Here is a 21,717-nt window from a genome sequence, read left to right as displayed (position 1 = left end):
AAAATACCTAAAGTAGAAATTTAAGTATCAACTCAAGCTTTTTTATTTAAGTTTAAGTACTCGTTTTAAAACTACTTAAACATAAATAACAAGAAATAAAAAATATTTTTCTAAAAGCCATAATGACTATAAATGTTATATTAAAACGGTAATGATGGTGAATATTTTGGGATGAACTAGTCTAACTGTTTTCAGCCGCATATTTGCTTATTGAAAATGTATTGTGTAAATGTATTTTGTATAATACAAATATATTAAAGAAGCTTATTTGGGACATTTCGCTCATGATTCAATAGTGGGTCGCGTATCAACCAATAGGGTGTCAGAATGGTATATGTTTATACTTCTCATCAAACCACAACCAAATTCACTCTGGACGGAGAGATTTAGCTGGATAGGTTTTCTTTTTTATCTTACGATAAAATTAAAAGGCTGAAATTAAATGCTAATTTCTACCAGGAGTAGAAATTTCATATAATTGTAAAGAGTAAAAGTAAAAAAGTTGCCTAAAAAAGGAATTACCAAATTACCAAAATTTCTACTCAAGATACATTTAGTATTTGTATTTCATTACTTGACACCTCTGGTTGTATTCAGTTAGATAAAGTAAAACCAACCAAGATTGTACGTTTACTTTTTCTTTTGTTTTTATTATAAAATGATATGCAAAAAATATATTTGACATGGAAAAAAGACTAGAAAATACATTCATGTTTACATGAGTGCCATGAACTTTACATTCAGTGTGTTCCAACCTGAAGTCATTTGGAAATGAGGAAAATCCTTCCCATTTTTTGGAATGTTAAGTACACTTCAGAGTGGCATAACAAGTTCAAAGCTTACTGCAACATTGTGCATAATCCCTGTACTCGATATTGATTGCTGTTAAAAACAACAAAACAAGACAAAAAAAAGAAAAAATAAGGCACCTTGAACAAACATGGCTCGTAATCATCCTCCTCCTGACGTTACTAGAGCTCTAATAGTTTGTGCCTGCTGCAGCTTTGTACTGAACTGTGCTGTTGTTTTATGTTGAGTAATGATCATATATTTTTTGTACATCCACTGGCAGAAAACACCACAACAGCCAATCAGCAGAACTGAGCAGTAATCATTCCCAGTAACATTGGTATATGAATATGTATATATGTAGCTTTGCATTCGCTTTCTTTCTTTGCGAATTAAGACACGAACACTGATGAGCAGCTACATGCCATCAGCGCATCCTCTCTGTTTCTCTCTCTCTCTCTCTCTTTCTTTCTCGCACTCAAGCCTGACAAGTTCAAGTCTACCAAACTTCAGAAGTACGATGGTGGGTTTGTTTGTTTTTTTCTCTTCAAGAATAAAACCCACACAAACTTTGCTGCCTCCACGATTCTAATGCAATATCTGACAAATCTCATTGGCACACAGCTTAACTTTCATGCCCAGTATCACCCGTGCATATCGCAGCAGGTCTGAACCTGCACTACCTTTACACTAGATCTTATGTCACCTGCATACACAGCACAACATACGAGCTTAAAATCATAAGATTAACATTATTTCTTGATGGTAGGACTGTAATAGGGAAAGCAAGGGAAGGCACTTTGGAAGGAAGCATTTTGGCTACCACAGATCAGGGTCGACAGTTCATTATTGCGACATTATTGCGTCAACTATTAGGTGATGATATTAATACAGGATAAACCAAAATGTTCACTTGAAATAAATACAGGAACCTTCACGGTTAGGCACCATTTATAAGCGGCTTCTTCTTCTTGGTTTAATCTCCTTCCCCAGAACACAAACAGTCCACAGATTTCCACCAGTTGCAAACTTGGTAGGTTGACAGTCGATCGTTAGCGGGCACTGACCACAGCAGACTGAGGTCTGAGGACTCTGAAATGACCAGACAAATCCATCCAACTCGCACCTTTTCCCTCTCTTGCAGGGACTTGAAAGGATGTGAAAGAATATTATCCGGCCAGATAGTCCAATCAGTCAATCAAGCAACCGATTCCTCCTTCTCGGCCCCTCCACTCGATTGGCACTGCAGACCCTTGGGCGATGAGGCAAGTCCCAAGAGATGAGTACCAGTCTCAGCGATCCAGGGCATCCAGGAAGAAAGCAAATCTTTGCTTCGTTTCAATCAGCACATCACCACATGATGCTCAGATGCAATGGCGTTCAACAGGTCATGCAACGGGGTCTCATGTTGAAGGGCTGAGGATTGGGGTCCACCTGAGGATGGAAGGGGAATGAATGAGGTTTTTAGTAATTGAGACACTTCAGAAGTTGTAAAAGTTGTAGAAGTTGAGGAATTGTTTACGGCTTTGGAACGTCAACACGTTCCAAATAATCACCGTTTGATGTGCTTGCTTACCTCACTGTACACAGGAGGTGGCCTGAATCGGAATTCCTGCACATAGGCCATGAAAGGCCGCTCCAGCACCCCACTGAGGTCCTCCTCTTGTCGAGCTGCAGAATTCTGCACGGACTCTTCCTCAGTCACGACGGAGCTGTACTCAGGAGGAGCTGTTTAAAAAAAAATAAAAAAGAAGAAAGGTAAGAAACAAACGTGTCAAATGTGTGCTTGAAAGAATGCTAACATGAGGTATAGAAGAAAAACACAAGACTATGGTTAAGATACTCACGCTCAGGCTGCTCGGGGATGGCCATGCGGAGCCACTCCAGGTTCAGACTGTACTGGCTGCTGACGCTGGAGGTGCGGCTGCCGAAAGGATGGAGAGGGATGGTCCCCATGACCAGTGGAAGCTCCAGACACAGCTTGGAGGTACCAGGAACATCCACACAAACCTAATGGATTGAGAAATAAAAAGACATTACATTACACATATGAAGACGACAATTAAACTTCGTAGTTCAAACCAGTGAAACCTAAAGAGCAGTTGCAGACGGATGCAGAAACATCAGCACTCACCCTGAGCATGTATTCCACTTTGATGATGCGACACTGGAGGATGGACGGCCCAACAGGAGGGATTTTGATGGCTCGGCCGTGCCAGGTCTCTCTACGCCGCGCTCCCACTGCATCTCCACACAGTGTGGCAACGACAGAGCGCTTTTGCTTCATGGTACCCCTTGCGATAAACGTCTGCGTCTGAGTGATATAAGCCTTGGGCACCACTGATCGTGAAGTTGAGTTATCGAATTCTGCAAAGACTGGGATCACTTCACCTATAATAAAAAAAAAAGGAAGAATAATGCATTAGTGTGTTGGTTTTATTTATTTTTTTTCTTAATACATCTGATCTCTACAAATATATGCGTAAGGTATGTTGCCCTCACCTGGTGTGTAGCCTTTACGGTCGATTTTTGCAGTGATTGAAACCTGCCCGAAGTTACGGTACCAGGCGCGGGCCATCTTCTCTTTGGTTCCAGCCTGAGGTGCCTGCAAATTAAGAGTTAAAATTTAGCATGTTTGGAGCTTTGCTTGTCTTCAAAACCAGAAATCACAAAAAAAAACATCCTGCATAATCAAAAAGATCATTAGCAAGTCAAGCTTACAAGAAGGGATGGTGTGTTGATATCAATGGGCTCAATAACTGTAAACTCCTTCTTGATCTTCTTCACTGTGCACCAGGGTCGATGCAGCTTCACCTTGACCCAGTAGCGAATGCTGCCATGCTTGCCCTCAAAGGAGGTGACCAGTGTCCTGAAGGAGTAAACACACATTGGTTATTTTCCACATTTACACTGGCTTAAAAAAAATAAACTACACAAAAAAAAAAGCAGTCCCTTGGGGCGAGACTAATCAGAATAAAAAGCAAACTCACTCCTCGGGCAGCTGGAAACTGAAGGGGTATTCATGTCTTCCAGCAGGAAGGGTGGTCAGTTCCCCATTATCTGTGGGAAACAGATTAGCACACTACAGTTAAAACCTCCAATACATCCTGAAAACAGTGTTTGTGTGCTGAAGTAGGACAGTCCTCAAAAACAACAAGAAGAACTGGCATCAGCAGATGCTCTGCAACACAATAAATCACTAAAGGCCTGAACAAAACAACATACTATAATACTATGTAGATATAAGACTATAAACACTTTTATACTTTCATACTCAGTGCTGATTTCGACATTAACTTAAAATCAACAAATAGTGCACATCTGTAAGAGGTTAATTCAGCAGCAACTGAGGATAAACAAAGGATAGCAAATACTGCATACGATTTAGGCCATGGGTAGTAGGTTGCACAAAGCCAAGCTTTTTGACACAAATGCACTGATATTATTAGATTTGCAGAATTAAGTGACAAATTGTACTAACAATGGAGAAAAATATTACAAGGCAATATTATTGATCTACTACACGTATGTTTTGTGTCAGGCAAAAACAAAGTTAACAAAAAACATCTTCAAAATAGAGAAAATAAATATATTTAAATGGAAGTCAAGGTAAAATATTATATTATTTCAAAGTACTTTTGGAGCATGTACTGGTCTGTTTATCTTTTTTTTGTTCTGACACAATGCAATACTAAAGAAATTGAATGGCTACAGAACAACTTTTCAGAAACATTGTGTGATGTTATGATATTAAATGATATAAAATATATTATTCCTCACTATTTTGTTTTCAACAAAAACAAGCAGCACCAAACTTGTCACAGACATGAGAGGACATTATTTCCTGATCCCTCACTTTTCTTTTGTTTCTGACTTTTTTTTTTTCTTTAGTTAAAAACAAGCAGTCAGGCAACAACTTGAATCTTCAAAATAGTAGTTTTACAGAGGAAGAAATCAATATATAAAAAATAAATTTGAATGTAAAAAGTCGATGTAAATATGTTGTTTATAGTAACTTTGGTGCATTTCTACAGGTGTGTTCACAAAATTAGAAATTCTGACACGATGTAATACTAAAGAAACTGAAAACATTACGAAAACAGTTGTGTGACAGCCGTGATATGACATTATTTCATGATTCTTCACTTTCCTTTCATTTCTGGCGTTTTTCTTTTGTTAAAAACAAGCAGTCTGGTGAACAAAAGACTTCATGCCTCAGGATGTAAATGCTCAAATGCTGTTTACAAACCTATAGATCAGCTAAATCAGATTTTGCTCAGACATGTTCAGACAAGAAGTTAGCTTTAGGTAGGTTAACCTGAAGGAACTGAGTGCTGACTTAAAGTGATAGAGACCCCCCCCCCCCCCCCTCCCCTCCTCCTCCTCCTCCTCCTTTCTCTCATTCAAGACAACAACAAGAAGCTCGAGCCCCGATTCAGCCTGAATGACTGACCTGCCTGCAGCAGCACCTCTCTGCGGTTCAGATACTCCACTTCGTCGCTGTAGTTCTGGGTGTAGGCTGTGCTGGAGCCCGCACTGCGAGACTCCGTCCAGTGAACTTTTGCAAAACCCTCCGCGTGCAGCTTCAGCGACTCCACGCTGCTTTCTGCGGACAGCTCGAGCACCACTCTGCCGGACACCACGTCCCCGCTGCTGAACACCGGGGGCGAGTCCACCTCCGGCGAGTCGAACACGATGAGGAACTTTTTCAGCTTGTCGAAAATCATCTCGGCTCTCTAAACGAGGCGTAAACTTGGGGGTTGTAAAAGTTTTAAAGTGCTGGGGAGGGGTCTGAACTCCGCCTGAGCTTCAAAACAAAACTGAAGGGCTTCATGGCTCCACACTACCTTTAACTGAGCAAATAAGGGGCGGGGCCTGCAGGGTAATTATGTAAGAAACCAGGCAACCAAGAGCAGCGAGCTAATCAGCGGCTCGGGCTGGGTGTGGAAGAAGTGGAGCGGTGGGCGGGGCTTCGGGTGATGATTGATGGCTCCAGGTTCTTAGTCGAAAACAAGCTGACTGAGCATGCTCAAACCCACCGAGAGCGAGAGAGAGAACACAGCTTCAAAACAAAACACTGCTCAGAGATACAGGTCCTGCCTTTTTAGGCTTGTTTAGCCCAGATAAGCTCGGTTTAAACGAAGGCAAAACAAAATCACTTTTTTACACCAACTAAAAACTAAAAGAAAAAAACGTTACCACATTTTAATGCATTATTATAAGCATGCATATAAAATAAAATTCAATAAAAGTTCATTTATAAGCAAACGTGGAGAAGTAAAGAAAAGCCTAGTATAAACTGAGCACAAGATATACATTTTGTTTAAGTTATATTATGCCCAAAGCACCCAAATATATAACTAGCCAAGCAAATGAACTATACAGTCATGCAACAAAACAAGCAGAACACACCATAAGCACCACGAGAAAAAAAAAAGACAAAGAAAGGAAGAGTTTCAACAAAAAGAAAGTATAGCACCACCCTGTGGAAACTTAAAACACCGAGTCACACTTCTAAGTCCCTAAAAGTGTGCAGAACAACTTCTGGACTAGTGAACTTTCCCTTTAACTCTGGCTCCCTCTAGAGCTCTTCTACCCAAGCTGCAGAAAGCAGAAGCCCTACTCTCACAGAACCTTACTTGGATCAGATGTTGGTAAGGCCACACCAATACATACAGTACGAGACACAAGTGTGGACACACCTTCTCATTCAATGCTTTTCTTTATTTCCTTATTTAATTTATTAACATCAAAAAAGATTAACTGATTAAACCTGATTTAAAAGTGTCAAACAACTCAAAATACTCTAAAGCATTTAGGTGGCTCTTATTTTGGTTGCTGTGAACTTTCTGAGTTCTGAGTTTCTTGTTTCTGAAGCTGGTAACTCTGATGAACTTATCCTGTGCAACCAGGGTAACTCTTGTTCTTTCTTCCCTGGGGCTGTCCTGATGAGAGCATGTTTCTTCATAAGGTTTTTATTGGTGACTGCACTTAAGGATCCTTTCTTTAAAAGTTCTTGCAATTTTTCAAATATTTTTTTCTTTACTTGGGTCAGTTCTTGCCATAATATGAATTAGAACATTACTCAAATAGGGCTATTCACTGTATACCAACTCTACCTCTTCACAACACAAATGATGCTCTCAAACACATTAAGAGGGCATGACTTTTGACAAGAGAAAATGCCAAGCTGTGAAAAGCTGTCATGTAAGCAAAATGTGCTTACATTGAATAATTAAAATATAAAACATTCTGGTTTGTTTGATACCTTTTTAGTTCACTAAATAATTGCCTGTGTTTTTCTTCATAGTTTGGATGGCTTTAGTGTTAATCTACAATACAAAATGTAAATTATGAAAAAACTCTCAATGACTGGTAGCTCTCACTGGCTAAAAGAGTTAAAAAAGTATTCCTTAGGAATCTTATTAATACTACAAATTACTTCGTACACTAATATAACAGAGAAAACAATGCTTTAAAACAAATGAAAATGTATGTAGAATGGCACTGGAACATGTATTATTACTATGAGCCTTTCATCATTACCAACTAGGATACTTTTTTCCAAAATCAAGAGTATTAAAAATAAGTTTATCCTCTTTTGGTTAAAGTAATGGCCTCAATTGTCTAGAGAGAGTTATGGTAAATTGTGTAGCATTGGGAAGTGTTGGATGGAGCACCTACATCTTTTCAGCCCACCCCTGGAATTAAGTGTGGCACAAATAGGCTTCTCTATGGAGACCAGACAAGCTGTGTGTGAGTGTATGTTTGCACATCTGTGTCATATAGTGTGACATATCATGTATATAGTGTAGAAAAGTTTTGCACTGTACCTGATCAATTGTATAGTATAGTTTTCCATTGTTAAACTTCATAGCCTTTCCTTTCTATAGGCAGAAAATGTACTAAATATTCTTTACAACACCAACAGACCTCCCATTATGTCAGCAATATTTTATATGGTGCAAAACTGTTTGCTGTATTGCAGAATGTCTTGACATTTCAAAGAAGTTTTCTGGCTTACCCAACAATGCCACACAAAGAATGAAGCAATGGCCTAATTCAACCTAAATCAATAGATCCAATTTGCTTACGCATGTATGAATGCAAGTAAGCAACAATAAATTGATTAATAAACGATCTGAGTACATATAAGTCTTTGAACCATCGTGCATTACGTATTACACAGGACCGGTTCAAGTCTTTATCACGCATGTGTAAACAGTTACACAATTTTACGACAGTGCACTCCATTTTGCACGATGCTGCCATCAGATTTCATGAAACTGAGATAAGGAAGAAGAGAATTTGTTATCCCCACATGTGCATATATTGCTGCTACCAATCACACTCCTGCCTCTGTACCAGTTCAGGCAGGTTAAAGGGCAGCACACTGCAGGGTCCTAATAACATACAGAGTTGTTTGTTGCTGCTTTTGACCAGCAGATTAATGATCAGCCAGACGAGTGTCTGGGCACAGTTCTTCTGGACCTCGACAGTGTAAACACAAGTGCTTCTACAAACACCCCAACCATCTAAAAAGCACATGGCTCACTGTTTTATACTTGCTTGCCTGCTTCATTGTGAATGTTATGGAAAATTACACTGTGATGCAGGTTGAGATGGTGCATTAGAGAGTATATGCACTTTTTTTATTTTAGTGATAAAGGAAAAAACTATAAACCTGGCAATAAAAGGCCATAAAAATAATCTCTATTCTGAATACACACTCATCATTGTTGTCACACAAATTGCTGCAAATAGAAACTTTACAAGGGAAGATAATGACTTTTAGTGAAGTAATGTTAAACACTTCAGTCTTTTTGAATATTTGGTGTTTGAAAATAGAAAACTCTATGTAAAACATCATGTAAAATCATTTATCTTTCTCATTTGATGTAGAAGAGATGACACAAGTTTTCATCTATTTTTCAATTTTTTAAGTTTTTCATTTCTTCACATCACAATCTGAAATAAAATTAAGTGAGGTACAAATTTTCAAATTTAGCTCCCCAATAGTGAAAAAATGTTACTATGTAATGTCTCACTGACCTTTCTGTGTGGACCAAAAGTTATTTTTTTATATCGATAAAAAAAAAACTTTTTTACGAAACACATTTTTACATCCAATTTTTTATTTTATTTAACTTTAGCACCAAATAGTCAGAAAATTTAATTGATAAATATTACACTGACCTAAACTAAAATATGATACTTATTTACATATTCAAGTACATATACATGTTTTTTTATTGGTAAAAGTTTAAATGTTCAAATTAAACATTAAAAAAAATCACCCCTATGTTACCAATTGCTGGCATTGCATCCAATGTGGCTTTGGAGGATGGCTTAGCCCACAGATCAAATCTCAAACACACATATATTCCGAATTTTATTTGAAAGGGCCACGTATTTTGTGGCATTATATTAAACAAACATTAAATGAAGAGTGTAGTAACCAAAAAACTAGTTATAGTTTTGTTGCCTGAGGGAAACACCATGCTATTGAGGGTATAAGTAGGTTAACAATTATAGATGAACACTAATGCTCTGAAATACAGCTCTGAAAAAACAATAAAAGACCATTCAAAAATCATGAGTTTCTTTGATTTTACTAAATTGAAAACCTCTGGAATACAACCAAGAGGAAGATAGGTGATAACAAGCCATCAAACCAAGCTGAACTGTTTGAATTTTTGTACCCAGAGTGGCATAAAATTATCCAAAAGCAGTGTGTAAGACTGGTGGAGAACATGCCAAGATACTGTGATTAAAAAACAGGGTTATTATTCCACCAAATATTGATTTCTGAATTCTTAAAACTTTATGAATATAAACCTGTTTTCTTTGCATTATTTGAGGTCTGAAAGCTCTGCATCTTTTTTGTTAATTTAGCCATTTCTCATTTTCTCAAAATAAGTGCTCTAATTTTTTTTTTGGGGTGGGGGGGGGGGGGGGGGTATTTATTACACAAGGGTATTTATAACAGTATTTATTACACACCTCGAATGAGCCTCTGTCTCTTGCGGAAGTAGGTTATTTTGGAGGTGTAGTCGCTGTAGGCTGTGTTCACCCCGGCGCTGCGGTTCTCCAGCCAGTGAGCTGTAGCGGCTCCCCGGCCAAACACCTCCAGCGCCGCCACCCTCACCTCCCGCCGGAGCTCCAGCACCACCCGCCCGCTCACCGGCTCCCCGCTGCCGTACACCGCGTCCTCCGGGCCGTCCAGCTCCAGAGCAAAGCGCTCGATATTCTTAAAAGCCATGGCTATGGAAGAAAACACTGCAGAGTAAAAAAAACGGTATACGTATAACGTGATACGTTAAATAAACATGGCTAGCTTAGCAAATCAAATTACCCACTGTTTTTAATCATTAGAATGAGATTATAACTACTAATTTTATAATAAAATAAACCTAGGTTATATTAATTGATACTATATTTATTTAAAATATCTTATAATAAACACATTGCACTTGTTAAAAAAGTTTAAATGTGTAATGCACTTTTATTATTGTATATCTTAATCTTTTTTTATATTATCACTTTTACAGTGTTAACACGTTGCAAGCAGGTTGTAGCTATACTCTTTAACAATTTAATAATTCAACATTTATAGTCTTTTCTGAGGCTTTTAAATGTTAAGCAAAAGAAAATATCTGTCACGTACCTCACAGGCTGCTGGCAGTACAGTGTCCACATCACACACAATAACAGAGCCAGTGAAATTTAAATCCACTGCCTGTTCGGGCCACGCCCTCTACTAAACGCTCCAATAAGATAAGACACATGAGGTCACGCCCTCCCGCAGCTGTACTCTTATATTCCACACACACCCCCAGCACTTGAAGCTTTCTCTCTGTGCACATATTGTAGTGTAGTGTACTCTATTGTTTTGTATAAAATGTCTGGTGTTACTGTTCTTCTTACATTAAATAATATTTCTATAATGACTTAATGATGTGTTTTGTTCATATGAAAACATAAAAAATAAGAATGCTGTTTTCCTTCTGTAATGCACAGAAAAGAATACTCTAATTTTCTATTAAGTATTATATAGTAAATAAATCCAACTAACTAAAATATTTTAAAGGCTTTTTAAATTTCTATTGCATTGGAAGCCTGTGTAATATTTGATATTTCATACTGACCATTTACTTTCATAACCCAAAACCCAGTAAAAAAATAAAACATGATTATTAGTAATAAAAAATTGCTGTTACTTTGTCTCAATGGCTCTTGTACTGCTGTTTTTATATAAACTTGTTAATTGGCTGGTTTATGGTCTATTCTGATGGACAGTTAAGTATGAGTACAACGCAAAATAAAGTACAAATGTTCCTAATTATGATTAAATAAAATGTATAATTATAACCTACATTCTTAAGTATTTACTGTATTTCAGCACTGATTGTTTGTAGTGCTAATATACACTCAGTATTTACCTAGCTCTCTCTTACAGCAGGGAGTGTACGGCCAACAATGAAAGGCTCCTTAAGCCTAGTCAGGTGATTTTGTTGTAGTAAGAGTTGGTAAAAATGTGTATCGTTATATCTTGCAGACATCAAGCAAAGTAAAAATCAATCCCATTTCACTACAGAGGCTAAGGTAGGCTAAATCCTGCTAATACCATTTTAGTCAACAAAGAAGGACTCCAAAGCAAACGGCATTCAAGTTCAAGGTTACACAGCTGTCACAGCAGCAAGCACTGCTGTTTGTTTAGAGAAAAATCAACAAGAAAGGCAAAGTGTTAATAGCACTATAGCACTCTATCTTTGTCACAAGAGTTACGGAAGAAAATATACTCTATCTAATATATTCCCGTCACTGCACAGAACTTCCTGTAGGCACTGTAAAGCTGTACGTCGAGCTACAGGTTTAAACAAGCTACATTTTAACACTCTACTGTCATATTTCACACATAGCATACTCAACATGCCTAGTTCATGAAGAATATATTAGTCTAATTCTGCTGAATGTATTAACCCAGAAACCCATATTAACAGGCATCCAGTTACTGTTGACTGTTGTTACTTGCACCAGTCCTGTTATCATTTAACCCCAACTTCTCTCACATGCGCAGCTTCATGCCGAACACGTGGCATTTTCACAGCAGGCCGCAAACAGTATTTTTGCTCTGATAAGATATTTGCCTGTGTAAATACAAAAGCATTGGCAGAGCAAAAGGGGCTTTAATAAAGTTTATTTGAGAAGACAACTCACATTTTACATTTACTTTTTACATTTTAGGTAGGGGTAGCTTTTAAGCTTTGGGCATCACTTAGCAGCATGTTGCCCTGGTCCAAAAGGCATGTGGCTGATATTCTGCAGGGGTGGGTTGTCCAAAGATGTCTTGGAGATAGGCTTAGGCTCAAAAGCTTCTTTGTGGGTCGTTGTGAAGTAAATTCCATTTTGGGGAAGCCTGATGTGACTGTCTTTTATCTGAGAAAAAAAACATAATGCTTGTGAGGGACGAGAGGATGGACGATTTATTTAACAAACAAGAGTAAACCAAAAGTAGAACAGAAAGTAAACACAGGTAGGATAGTGCAAAACCTTAAAAAACAAGACTAAGCAAACTAAACAAAACCACAAAGAAAAGACTAAAGATGAAAACTAGACCGGCTTAACAAGAAACAACAGAAAAAAACAAGACCAGGCAAGGACCCTCACAGCTCTGAAACCAGTGTTCTTTGGCTCTATATACACAAGAAAACCAGGAACACCTGGTAAAGTTAACAAGGGTAACAAATGACCACAATGACCTCTCTGACTGAACATAACCTGGAATCAGATTCATGATTCATCAGCTCTAAAAGGAGACCGCATCACACCCACCTAGTTTAAAATGATTCTTTTGCATGCTCTGTGCAATTACTCATTCTCACTAGAGAGGGTCCTATATACATCAGCTTTAAAGTTTGTTTGATAATCTGAAAAAATGTAAATATGATGAAAAAAGCAAAAATAAAGAAAATCTGGCTAGTCCCATGTACAAACCTAAACCAGAACAAATAAACTACAGGCGTAAAAAATTCCATAAAAAAAGAAAATTGGTAATTGGTAAAAACGTATTAACAACTAGAAGCTATATATTAACAAATCCCTATTCCACAATGTAATAAAAATAAAATAAATTATGTGTGGCCATCTATTCAACAATCAAATAAATAATGAACCAAACAAAAGCTCAAGAAAAAATGTTTACCTGATAAAGCTGCTCAGGACTTAGGTCATGTTTTCTGCCGTTTAGTAGAGTGTAATCACTATGCATTGTACTTACAGCTGGAACAGCATCTAAAGATAATATAGAGAAAAGAAAGACAGATTTATACATGTTTTACAAATACTACAGCAAAAACTGTTGGATTTAGTAATCTTTCAAGCCTTTATAAATGCCTATATTTTGATACTGTGTAGTCAAGCAACCCATACTGAATTATCACAGTAACATAATAACATGAAAATGCCCAGAATGCTTAGAATCCTGCTTAAAAACATTTCGAGATACCCCAGTGACAATTTTGTAGTATTTCTTTTCTGAGTATTCGTTACATACAGTGGGGACGTTTGTTTCCCTGCTGATTTTGTAAATATGATCCGTCTACACTTTTTATGGCATGTTTATTGTAACCAAGAGAGACACAATATCAGCAAACATTGCAGAACAAAAACATAAAATAAAAGTAAAAAATCAATTTGTATTTGATTAGGTGAAATAAGTAACTGATTCAGTATCTAAGCCAAACCTGACTTGTATGTAGTTGGACACTAGGTTTGCGCACATCTCAGGAGAGATTTTGGTTCATTTCTTTTTAAAGAAAATCTCCTAATCTTAAAAGTTTAAAGGATGTCACTTGAAGTTTAAACTTCCTTCAAAGCTTTTCTTTGGGATTATGTCTGTAGACAGGCTAGGTCACTCCAGGATCTTAATGTGCTTCATCCTAAACCACTCCTTTGTTGCCCTATCCATATGTTTTGGGTCATTGTCATGCTGTAAGACCCATCCACAACACAATTACAGTGTTCTAGCTGAGGCCACGAGGCTCCAGACTGTTCATGTCTTTGTAACAAAATCAGCAGTGGACCAAATAATAATGGTCCCCACTGTATACATACACACTTTTCAGTCAGTTCTGTGCTTAATCAATTTGAGCTAAACTAAATAAACATTAGCTCTTTCAGTTTCACCTTCATATTGCAGTATTTGGGAGGGAGGGCAGTGATGCCGCTGGACTGGAGTCAGCTGTTTCTGCAAATAGTTTTCAAGATTTGTTGTGCTGTAAAATATCCCAGCCATTTCGGGGCGTCCAAACTGGACATTGCTTTTGGTTCTGATATTCGCACCATTTACATGAACTGGGAACTGGGAAGTGTGTTCCTGTGACAGAAAAAGAATTAGACATTAATCAAACAGCTTTGATAGTTATATACAGTGCTGTGAAAAAAGTATTTCCCCCTTACAGATTTCTTTTGTTTCTGATTTTTGCCATACTTACATTTTTAGATTATCAAACAAACATTGATATTGGACAAATATAACCTAAGAAAAAAAAATCTGTATTTAAATTATGATTTTATTTATTAAGGGAAACAATCTGTCCAAACAACCTGGGCCTATGTGTAAGAGTAGTTGCCCACCCTAAATTAACCATAATGTACTATATTTTTTGGTAAACTGAACTGAAGAACCAAGGAATTAGTTAAATATAACCTGTTTGACAACATGAAACAGGATAAAAGATCTCAAAAAGCAACACATTGTGCCCCGATCTGAAGAAATTCAAGAGTGGAAGAGAAGAAAAAGTGTTTTTTTTTTTTAAAGAATTACAGTTTTGTTTACCTAGGCGCTTCCCCATTAGAAGGGAAACATGGCAACACCCTTGTTCCTTACTAAATGCCTCTTGAAAATAGACCAGAAAATAGACATTCATTGATAGTGAGCTTTATAGTCCGGAGCAACTTATTGTCCATAAAATACGATACTCAGGTTATCTTTGTCTGATATTAAATTGTGCTTGTTGATCTGAAATATGTTAGTTTAAAATATGTTTATTAATCCAGATTAAATTTTGAGAGTGTGGACAGCCAGATATCACGCGAAGTCCATCATTGGGCTTTGCAAATAAATGGCCAGACTGGTCACCAGTCATCTTCCTCTTGGTTACCATGGAGGTCTAACTTTGTGTTCTTACAAAATCTAACAGATAATTTTTGCTATTTGAACATGGTCTTGTAACAGGACTGAATGTATCTAGTGAATCGGATTTAGGGGTCCAGGATTGGTGACCAATGATAGAATAAAAACCCCCAATCCACCTCTGGAAAGAAGAAGCTGTTAGTGGTGTCCGTCATCCTCTTTTGGTGGCGTATCTTGTCCGTATCTCCTGGAGGCAAGGAGCTGACATTTCTGTTTCTCCGGACTAGCTGAGCTTGGCCTATTGGAGAGCAAATAAAGGAGAAATTAAAACCTTTACTTCAATGTTGTTGCTATGTAGTGACATGAATGACATGTAATCTGTGATTTATTGACAATGCACACAGACTCCCACATGAGTACTGATTATAAATATGGGTTACAGGAAAGTGTTGTGACAGGATTTGGAGCAGAACATTTATAAAACTAGAACTGCTATATTACTGAAATGCCTCCATCTGCTGGACAATTCCTGCTACTTTCACAAGCATGAGTGTTGATTATATTCCAGAGTTTTCAATGTGGTAAAATCAAAGAAACTTATCATTTTTAAGTGGTCTCTTATTACACTACCAGTCAAAGTTTTAGAACACATCTATTTTTTCAGTAGTCCAGTAGCGGTGCTGTATGTCCCAGACAAGCTGCTTTTATATTTTCTCATCTTAGCAATAACTTTATTAATGCACTTCACCTGTCAGACCTCTAACTGTGTTAAGCTGAGCTAAAGGTGTTGTTGCCATGTGGGTCAGCCAGACGTCCTTCTGTAGCAGTTTTTTGAATTCTTTTGAATGTTTAGAAAACAGTACTCACCACTCTCTGGCTTCATCTGTAATTTCTCTAAAGAAAATACTTATTTATTTAACAGTTACAGAGTACTCTGTGTTTCTTATTTTACTAGTTATTATAATGAAAGTGTGAATGTGCTGTGTGTAAGTGTGTTCATTCTGCAGTAGAGAGTGCAGTAACACAATCTGTTTCAATACTGCTTTACTACATACAGTAGCTTTGCAAATTGACCTTTTTTTAAATCCAGTTTCCAGAGTTCAGTTACACCAAAGCTACACACCAGCTGTAAGCTGTTAACCAATTAAAATTTCCCATCTTAAAAAAAGGATTTATACTTTAACAATATACTAATTTACAATATACTAAAATAATGTTTTTAGTTCATTTGTTTTCTTTAAAGGCCCTGGCAAAAACCTGGTAAAAACTCCAAAACTTTGTACAATTGAAGAGAACCTGAAGAGCTTAGATGGCAAAAATAAAGGGAAATTTGGGTGACTGGTAGTGTATATGCCATGTTAACAGATTTATAAATAAAAGTTAAACTGTTTTACAAAATAAAATGTTATTTTTTCTTGTGGCAGTAGTAGATTCATGGAAAAAAAATCTGTGTTTTATAATATCGCTAATAAAATCGTTATTGCAAAATTTCCTAAAATATTGTGACATTATTTTAGGGCCATATCAAACAGATCAAACACTTTGCCATAAGACAATTAGATAAGATAAGATAAGATAAGATAGCAGCTTGCTGTATAGTTGTAACATGTATGATATGTGTGAAATAATGCTGTAATGGGTATTACACGCTCGAGACTTGATCTCAGTAAAAGTGTCAGATGAAGTTGTGGTCCAGTTGGGTAGTCCGCCTCGATCGTATTGAAGGTTGATTCCTAGACGTTCCTTCAGCGTCACAGGGCTGTGATAAGAAGACAGGCCTGAGTCATTTATAATTAAACATAATTATTCTTTCATATCAGACTGACTGACACCATGTTAAGATGGATCCTGTTCCTTTCAATCATCTGTAAAACAGAAATGAACTGACTGACCCTTCAGAAAAGATAAGAAATAAATTATAGAGGAGACCTTAAAGAGGTCTGCATTGTGAAGTTATTCAATGTACAGAAAATTATATATCTAATTTAATAATGTAAATAATATTTTAATAATTAATAATAATGATAGTAAAATAATACATCTAAAAAGTATGAAAAAAAGATCTTTGATTACTTTATTACTCCTGAAATGTGTAATAAATCGCATTTTTTAAATTGCATTTTAAACCCAAACAAAATGTTCTTCTTGGCTAGAAACATTATTACTGTTAACCAAAGCATCATAAATGAAAAGCAACACTCCTGCTAATACAGAGTAAAACATACTCATACCTGCAGGCCCGTCTGTTGCAGAATGAGGTTGAGTGCGTTGTCTCAGTTTCTGCTATTTTCTCTTTATCCCCCATTACCAAGGATGAATGGTATTGCTGCACCAAAGCAAATATATAAAATATGTACAGGGTTATGGCATAGTACTATAATATCATGAAATATTATAATACTTTTATATAACAAAAATACAAAAATTACCTTGTACACCTTAAAATGTAGATTTATTAAGTAAGAACTGCACACTGTTTGCTAATTACTATAAAGCTAATTGTGTGTAGCTACAGTTGGCTTAATGGCAATTTATTAGATATACCAGGTTTTACACCTGGTCACTTCATGTGCTTTGAGTATGTATTAGAATAGATTAGATTAGATTAATAGATAGATAGATTAGAATAATCTGGATAAGGCCAAACCACATAGAATGTACAAAGGAAATGTGATGTATTACACACAGAGTGATCTATTTTAAGAGTTTATTTATTTTATTTTTGGCTTACAGCCAATGAAAATAAAATAAATAAGTAAACTCCAAAAATTTGTATATTAATATAAGACCAATTGGTACTTTTGGCAGTGTGGGAAGTGTGCCAAGTTCTGCTGGAAAATGAAATCTGCATCTCCATAAAAGTTGTCAATTATAGCAGAGGGAAGCATGAAGTGCTGTAAAACTTTCTGGGAAAACACTGCACTGACTTTGGACTTGATATAACACAGTGGACCAACACCAGCAGATGACATGACTCTCCAAACCATCACTGACCGTTAGTTCCAGTAAATTTTGCATTTCATTTGGAAATCAAGGGACCAGAACCTGGAGGAAGAGTGGAGAGACATAGTCTGAGCTGCTTGAGGTCTAGTGTGAAGTTTCCACAATCAGTGATGGTTTGGAGAGTCATGTCACCTGCTGGTGTTGCTCCACCGTGTTAAATCAAATCCAAACTCAGTGCAGTGTTTTCCCAGAAAGTTTTACAGCACTTCATGCTTCCCTCTGCTGACAGCTTTCAGTCTGACTAACCAAAGACTCTTGACTATAAGTGTACAATCCAGATCAGATAAAGTGATTAGGTGTGCATGGACCATTATGTACCTTAAAATAACAGCTTCAAAATTAATGTGATGCTCCACTGACTCTAATATGGAGAATGGCATCTCAAGCTTCACCGTACTGTGTAACTTTGATGAAGCAGGCAGGGTCAGCACTATGTAACTATGTAACACTGCAAAACTCTACTGCCTTAGTCCACTTTCTTCCAATTCTTTAATTCTGGTTGGTAGACTATTTTCAAGCAATAGGTGTAAACAGAAGATACATCTACAGCAGAACACTGTGTGGACACTCTTACCTTCTCAACGGACTGAGGAGGAGAGCACCATCTGTACTGGAAGTGTTCATTATAATGTGAGTTTTGGGAAGAACACTTCTCATCCCCTTTAATTGTTGGTGGTCCACCTTTTTTACAACCAACAAAACAGTAAGATGTAAAACACCGAACGCACACTCACTTGGATATAACAAAATGAATATGAAAGGACTTCACTTACCCAGGTGCTTCACCTTTGCCCTGATGATCGGTGAAACTGTCTGTGGGATGTAAGTTTCTTTCTGAGTGCTGTCAGGAAGCTTGTACTGTGCATAGCTCAGCTGCACAGAATCAACAGGAGGAACAGCCCTGTGTGTTGAGGATGCTGTGTTCAGACTTTGGAAGCTCTCAGACTGAGTGCTGTGGAAGTTTGTGCATCGATCATCTGAGTGCATCGTCCAGTTCGTGCCATACTTGGTCCATCCTGGTACTCGAGTGATTGGCACAGGATTGTGGGAAGAGAAGGCCTTGGCTGACTCTGACTCGTACTCCTTGATATGCTGAAGATCCCTGTGCACCACTTGTGCTGGTAGAGGTTTGGTAACAGCAGCTGTTTTGGTAATGGAGGGAAGTGGTCTGAAGCTTTTCTGGGATGTAGTTTCGTAGGTCTTCTCAGGCCCATCTTTCCAGCGTCTCTCCCAAAATGGGAGGTTGGATAATCTCGAGAGATTCCCTCCTGAGGCAGGCTGAAGTAATGCACCCGCATTCATAGTGATCTCTATTTGAAAGAAAAGGCCTGGAGGAAATTCTGCCTATTGCACCTTTTGATTAATGTTGAATCTGTCGGGTTTTTGTTTGAAGACGATTCCCCTCTGCTCTGAAAGAATTGCTGCAGTGAGACAGAACACTTGATTGAACAAACACTTTACAGCCCAGGAGCACAATGAGATCACAATGGGGTTCACTCTGAGGAATAGAGTTCTGATGATACATTGCTGATAAAGACATGCTTCAGTGCTTGACTGTTTGCGTCTTTAGTTTCCTAGTAGCTCTGACTCTAAAGCCACTTTACCACCACAGGGCCAAATGTAAAATGTTTCACTGAAAAGAAACAAAACTTAAAATTGTCCTATTTAATGTGATTTTTAAGTTAAAGCAAACATGGTGGATGGCACAGTAAACTTTAGCAAACTAATCACCTCAACTAGCATCAAGTTTCTTGATAAAAGTTGATCTAATCAAATTATCAGTCTTGGCAAAATTTACAAATTGTAGGTGAACCCTACTGGAGGCCAAGTCTACTCTGCACATGCTTAGTTTGACTCTTTAGTTGAATGGGGTGCTCTGTTTTTTTGTTTCATTGAGCGTGTTTACATGCATTTAATAATTCCATAATTAAAAGTGTAAAAAACTACTTATTTTTTATGAGTATAATAGTACGCAATGTTGCATTTTTGTATCACCCTAAAGACAAAAAGTAGCTTCTGTGTAATCTAATTACTTTTGCATGCATGTTCAGACGGAGTAAGTGTACACATGCACTGAGTAATCTGATTGCTGGGCTAAAACTAGCTCTCCTTATCAGATTTCTAGACATTAATCCAATGAGAAACTGGTCTATGCTCTTTACTTGGCAAGATAAATGCAGATTATATCTGATTATGATTGGATTATTACGGGCAGGCAAGGACACTCAGTGTTTATCTTATGTTGTGAAGCACTTATGTTACTGCTCTTCCTACATTTCTTGAACAACAAGAAACAGCAAAATTAATAAAAGTTTATTCTATATTTAGCCATATATGTTCAATTCTGTGCATTCCTAATTATTATTTTTATGATCATCATCATTAAACACAGACTGAAAATAAAACACTGAAAATGTTTACCTTCCAGCAAGTCCATCCAAAGCTCCAACTGTCCTGCCAAACACACACACTGACATGCAGTTTGTTGTTGGGGGAATTTAATTATTAATGGTTTCCCCAGACAACCATAACACAATCTCTCCTTACTCTTCTTAATCACTTCTGACCAGAATTTTCCACGATAAACAGTTAGAGGATTGCATCAATTTATCATGTCTCAGTGCTGTCTTAGTCATATTTGAAGAGCTAATTTTGTTGGAAGTCAAAATATTATTGGTTTGTCATTTTTCATTGTTTTTTAGCAGACAGAAGTGTAGTTGGCAGCTGAGCCTGAAGAGCCTGCATCAATGGTGCCTGGATGTAAATATGATTTCTTTGTTTTTTTGTTTTAATAAATTTTCAAAACTCTCAAGAAAACTTTTTTCACATGGTCATAATGGGGTATTTTGTATAGAATATTGAGAAAAGATTTGAATTTAATACAATTTGGAATAAGGCTGTAATGTAACAAATTGTGGAAAAAGTGAAGTGCTGTGAATACTTTCCGGATGCACTGTAAGTAAAATCTTCGCTGGTGTCTGCTGTTGATGGACCACATTGAATGTTAAAACTGCATGACATATTGCATTCTGACTTTTATTTAAAACACATCATCATATCCCACCCATCCATCCATCTCTCAGACAGCTGGCTGAAAAAATAGTGAAGAAATCTCCAGCACTGAGTAACCCAACCTGTTTCTGTTAAGGCTACGTGCTACAATGCAAGAACGCAAGACATAAGTTTTGCCACAGACGTATGATAAATGTAAATGTAGAGAAACCTTTTCTGCCTTGGGCTGTGAAGCTCAACATACATGCTAACAATTATTCAATGTAAAAGTAGCTGAGCCTTCAATGGATTCATCAGGCCATCCGTGTGCAGGTTATAAAATTAATAAATGAATAAAAATGAATAAATATTTGTTCAGTGGCTGAGTGGTTTCCATTCAAGTGTTTCACAAACATTTAACTCTTTGAATTAAGAAGAATAATCTGTAAAGCCATTTCTTAGATACCAAGCAGGATAAACAGTTGCCTCCGAAGGAGGGTTGAAATCTTTGTGCCATCCCGATAGTATCCACCAAACATCTGGGAGTGAAAACACACCAGACAGTTCTGGTACAGAGCAGTGCAGAATATTTATTTAATAATATTTTGGTAATCTAAATTGCAAAAAGGTTTTTCCAATATGGAATTTAATTTGTTTTACTTTTTTTCCTTCATGCCAAAATTTTAAAATATTTGAACTCCAAAACTCCACTCAACTGAGGCACTTTATTTTTCTTATTTTAAAATGTTACTTTATTTTATTTAGAATCATTATATTAATGTATTATTTTACCTAGC

The 21,717-nt window shown here is 37.1% G+C and overlaps 2 protein-coding genes across 3 annotated transcripts; both read right to left on the bottom strand.

Moving 5' to 3' along the window:
- Positions 1-629: 629 nt before the first annotated feature.
- Positions 630-10,053, bottom strand: arrdc2 (arrestin domain containing 2). 2 transcript variants are annotated; one of them, XM_007240179.4, is made up of 8 exons: positions 9,793-10,053; positions 3,780-3,849; positions 3,511-3,658; positions 3,292-3,394; positions 2,924-3,180; positions 2,637-2,799; positions 2,366-2,517; positions 630-2,223 (listed from the first exon to the last, which is right to left on the bottom strand). In XM_007240179.4, exons 1-8 carry the CDS (start codon positions 10,049-10,051, stop codon positions 2,170-2,172), a joined length of 1,206 nt encoding a protein of 401 aa, XP_007240241.3. In that variant the 5' UTR covers positions 10,052-10,053; the 3' UTR covers positions 630-2,169. The 2 variants fall into 2 exon arrangements, with proteins under 2 accessions (XP_007240241.3, XP_007240239.3); XM_007240177.4 differs by lacking the exon at positions 9,793-10,053 and adding an exon at positions 5,243-6,451.
- Positions 10,054-11,842: 1,789 nt separating this feature from the next.
- Positions 11,843-21,568, bottom strand: si:dkey-13m1.5 (uncharacterized). The gene is made up of 8 exons (XM_022669678.2): positions 18,703-21,568; positions 18,504-18,610; positions 17,158-17,252; positions 16,573-16,685; positions 15,106-15,224; positions 13,978-14,167; positions 12,995-13,083; positions 11,843-12,228 (listed from the first exon to the last, which is right to left on the bottom strand). The coding sequence occupies exons 1-8, from the start codon at positions 19,229-19,231 to the stop codon at positions 12,064-12,066; spliced, it is 1,407 nt and encodes a 468-aa protein (XP_022525399.2). The 5' UTR covers positions 19,232-21,568; the 3' UTR covers positions 11,843-12,063.
- Positions 21,569-21,717: the final 149 nt, after the last annotated feature.

Source organism: Astyanax mexicanus, chromosome 16 (genome assembly GCF_023375975.1).
Source record: "Astyanax mexicanus isolate ESR-SI-001 chromosome 16, AstMex3_surface, whole genome shotgun sequence".
Lineage (NCBI taxonomy): Eukaryota > Metazoa > Chordata > Actinopteri > Characiformes > Acestrorhamphidae > Astyanax > Astyanax mexicanus.
This window is presented reverse-complemented; position numbering and strand designations above follow the sequence as displayed.

Bases quoted from the DNA above. Each gene is read 5' to 3' on its own strand.
- arrdc2 (XM_007240177.4), bottom strand. From the start codon at position 5,516: ATGATTTTCGACAAGCTGAAAAAGTTCCTCATCGTGTTCGACTCGCCG. The intron at 3,850-5,242 runs GTCAGTCATTCA...TGTTTCCCACAG, and splicing joins AGAGGTGCTGCTGCAGGCAG to ATAATGGGGAACTGACCACC. The intron at 3,181-3,291 runs GTGAGGGCAACA...TTTTTATTATAG, and splicing joins CCGTAAAGGCTACACACCAG to GTGAAGTGATCCCAGTCTTT.
- si:dkey-13m1.5 (XM_022669678.2), bottom strand. From the start codon at position 19,231: ATGAATGCGGGTGCATTACTTCAGCCTGCCTCAGGAGGGAATCTCTCG. The intron at 17,253-18,503 runs GTAAGAGTGTCC...GCTTTGGTGCAG, and splicing joins CTCCTCAGTCCGTTGAGAAG to CAATACCATTCATCCTTGGT. The intron at 12,229-12,994 runs GTAAACATTTTT...TTTTTTTCTCAG, and splicing joins GTCCTGAGCAGCTTTATCAG to ATAAAAGACAGTCACATCAG.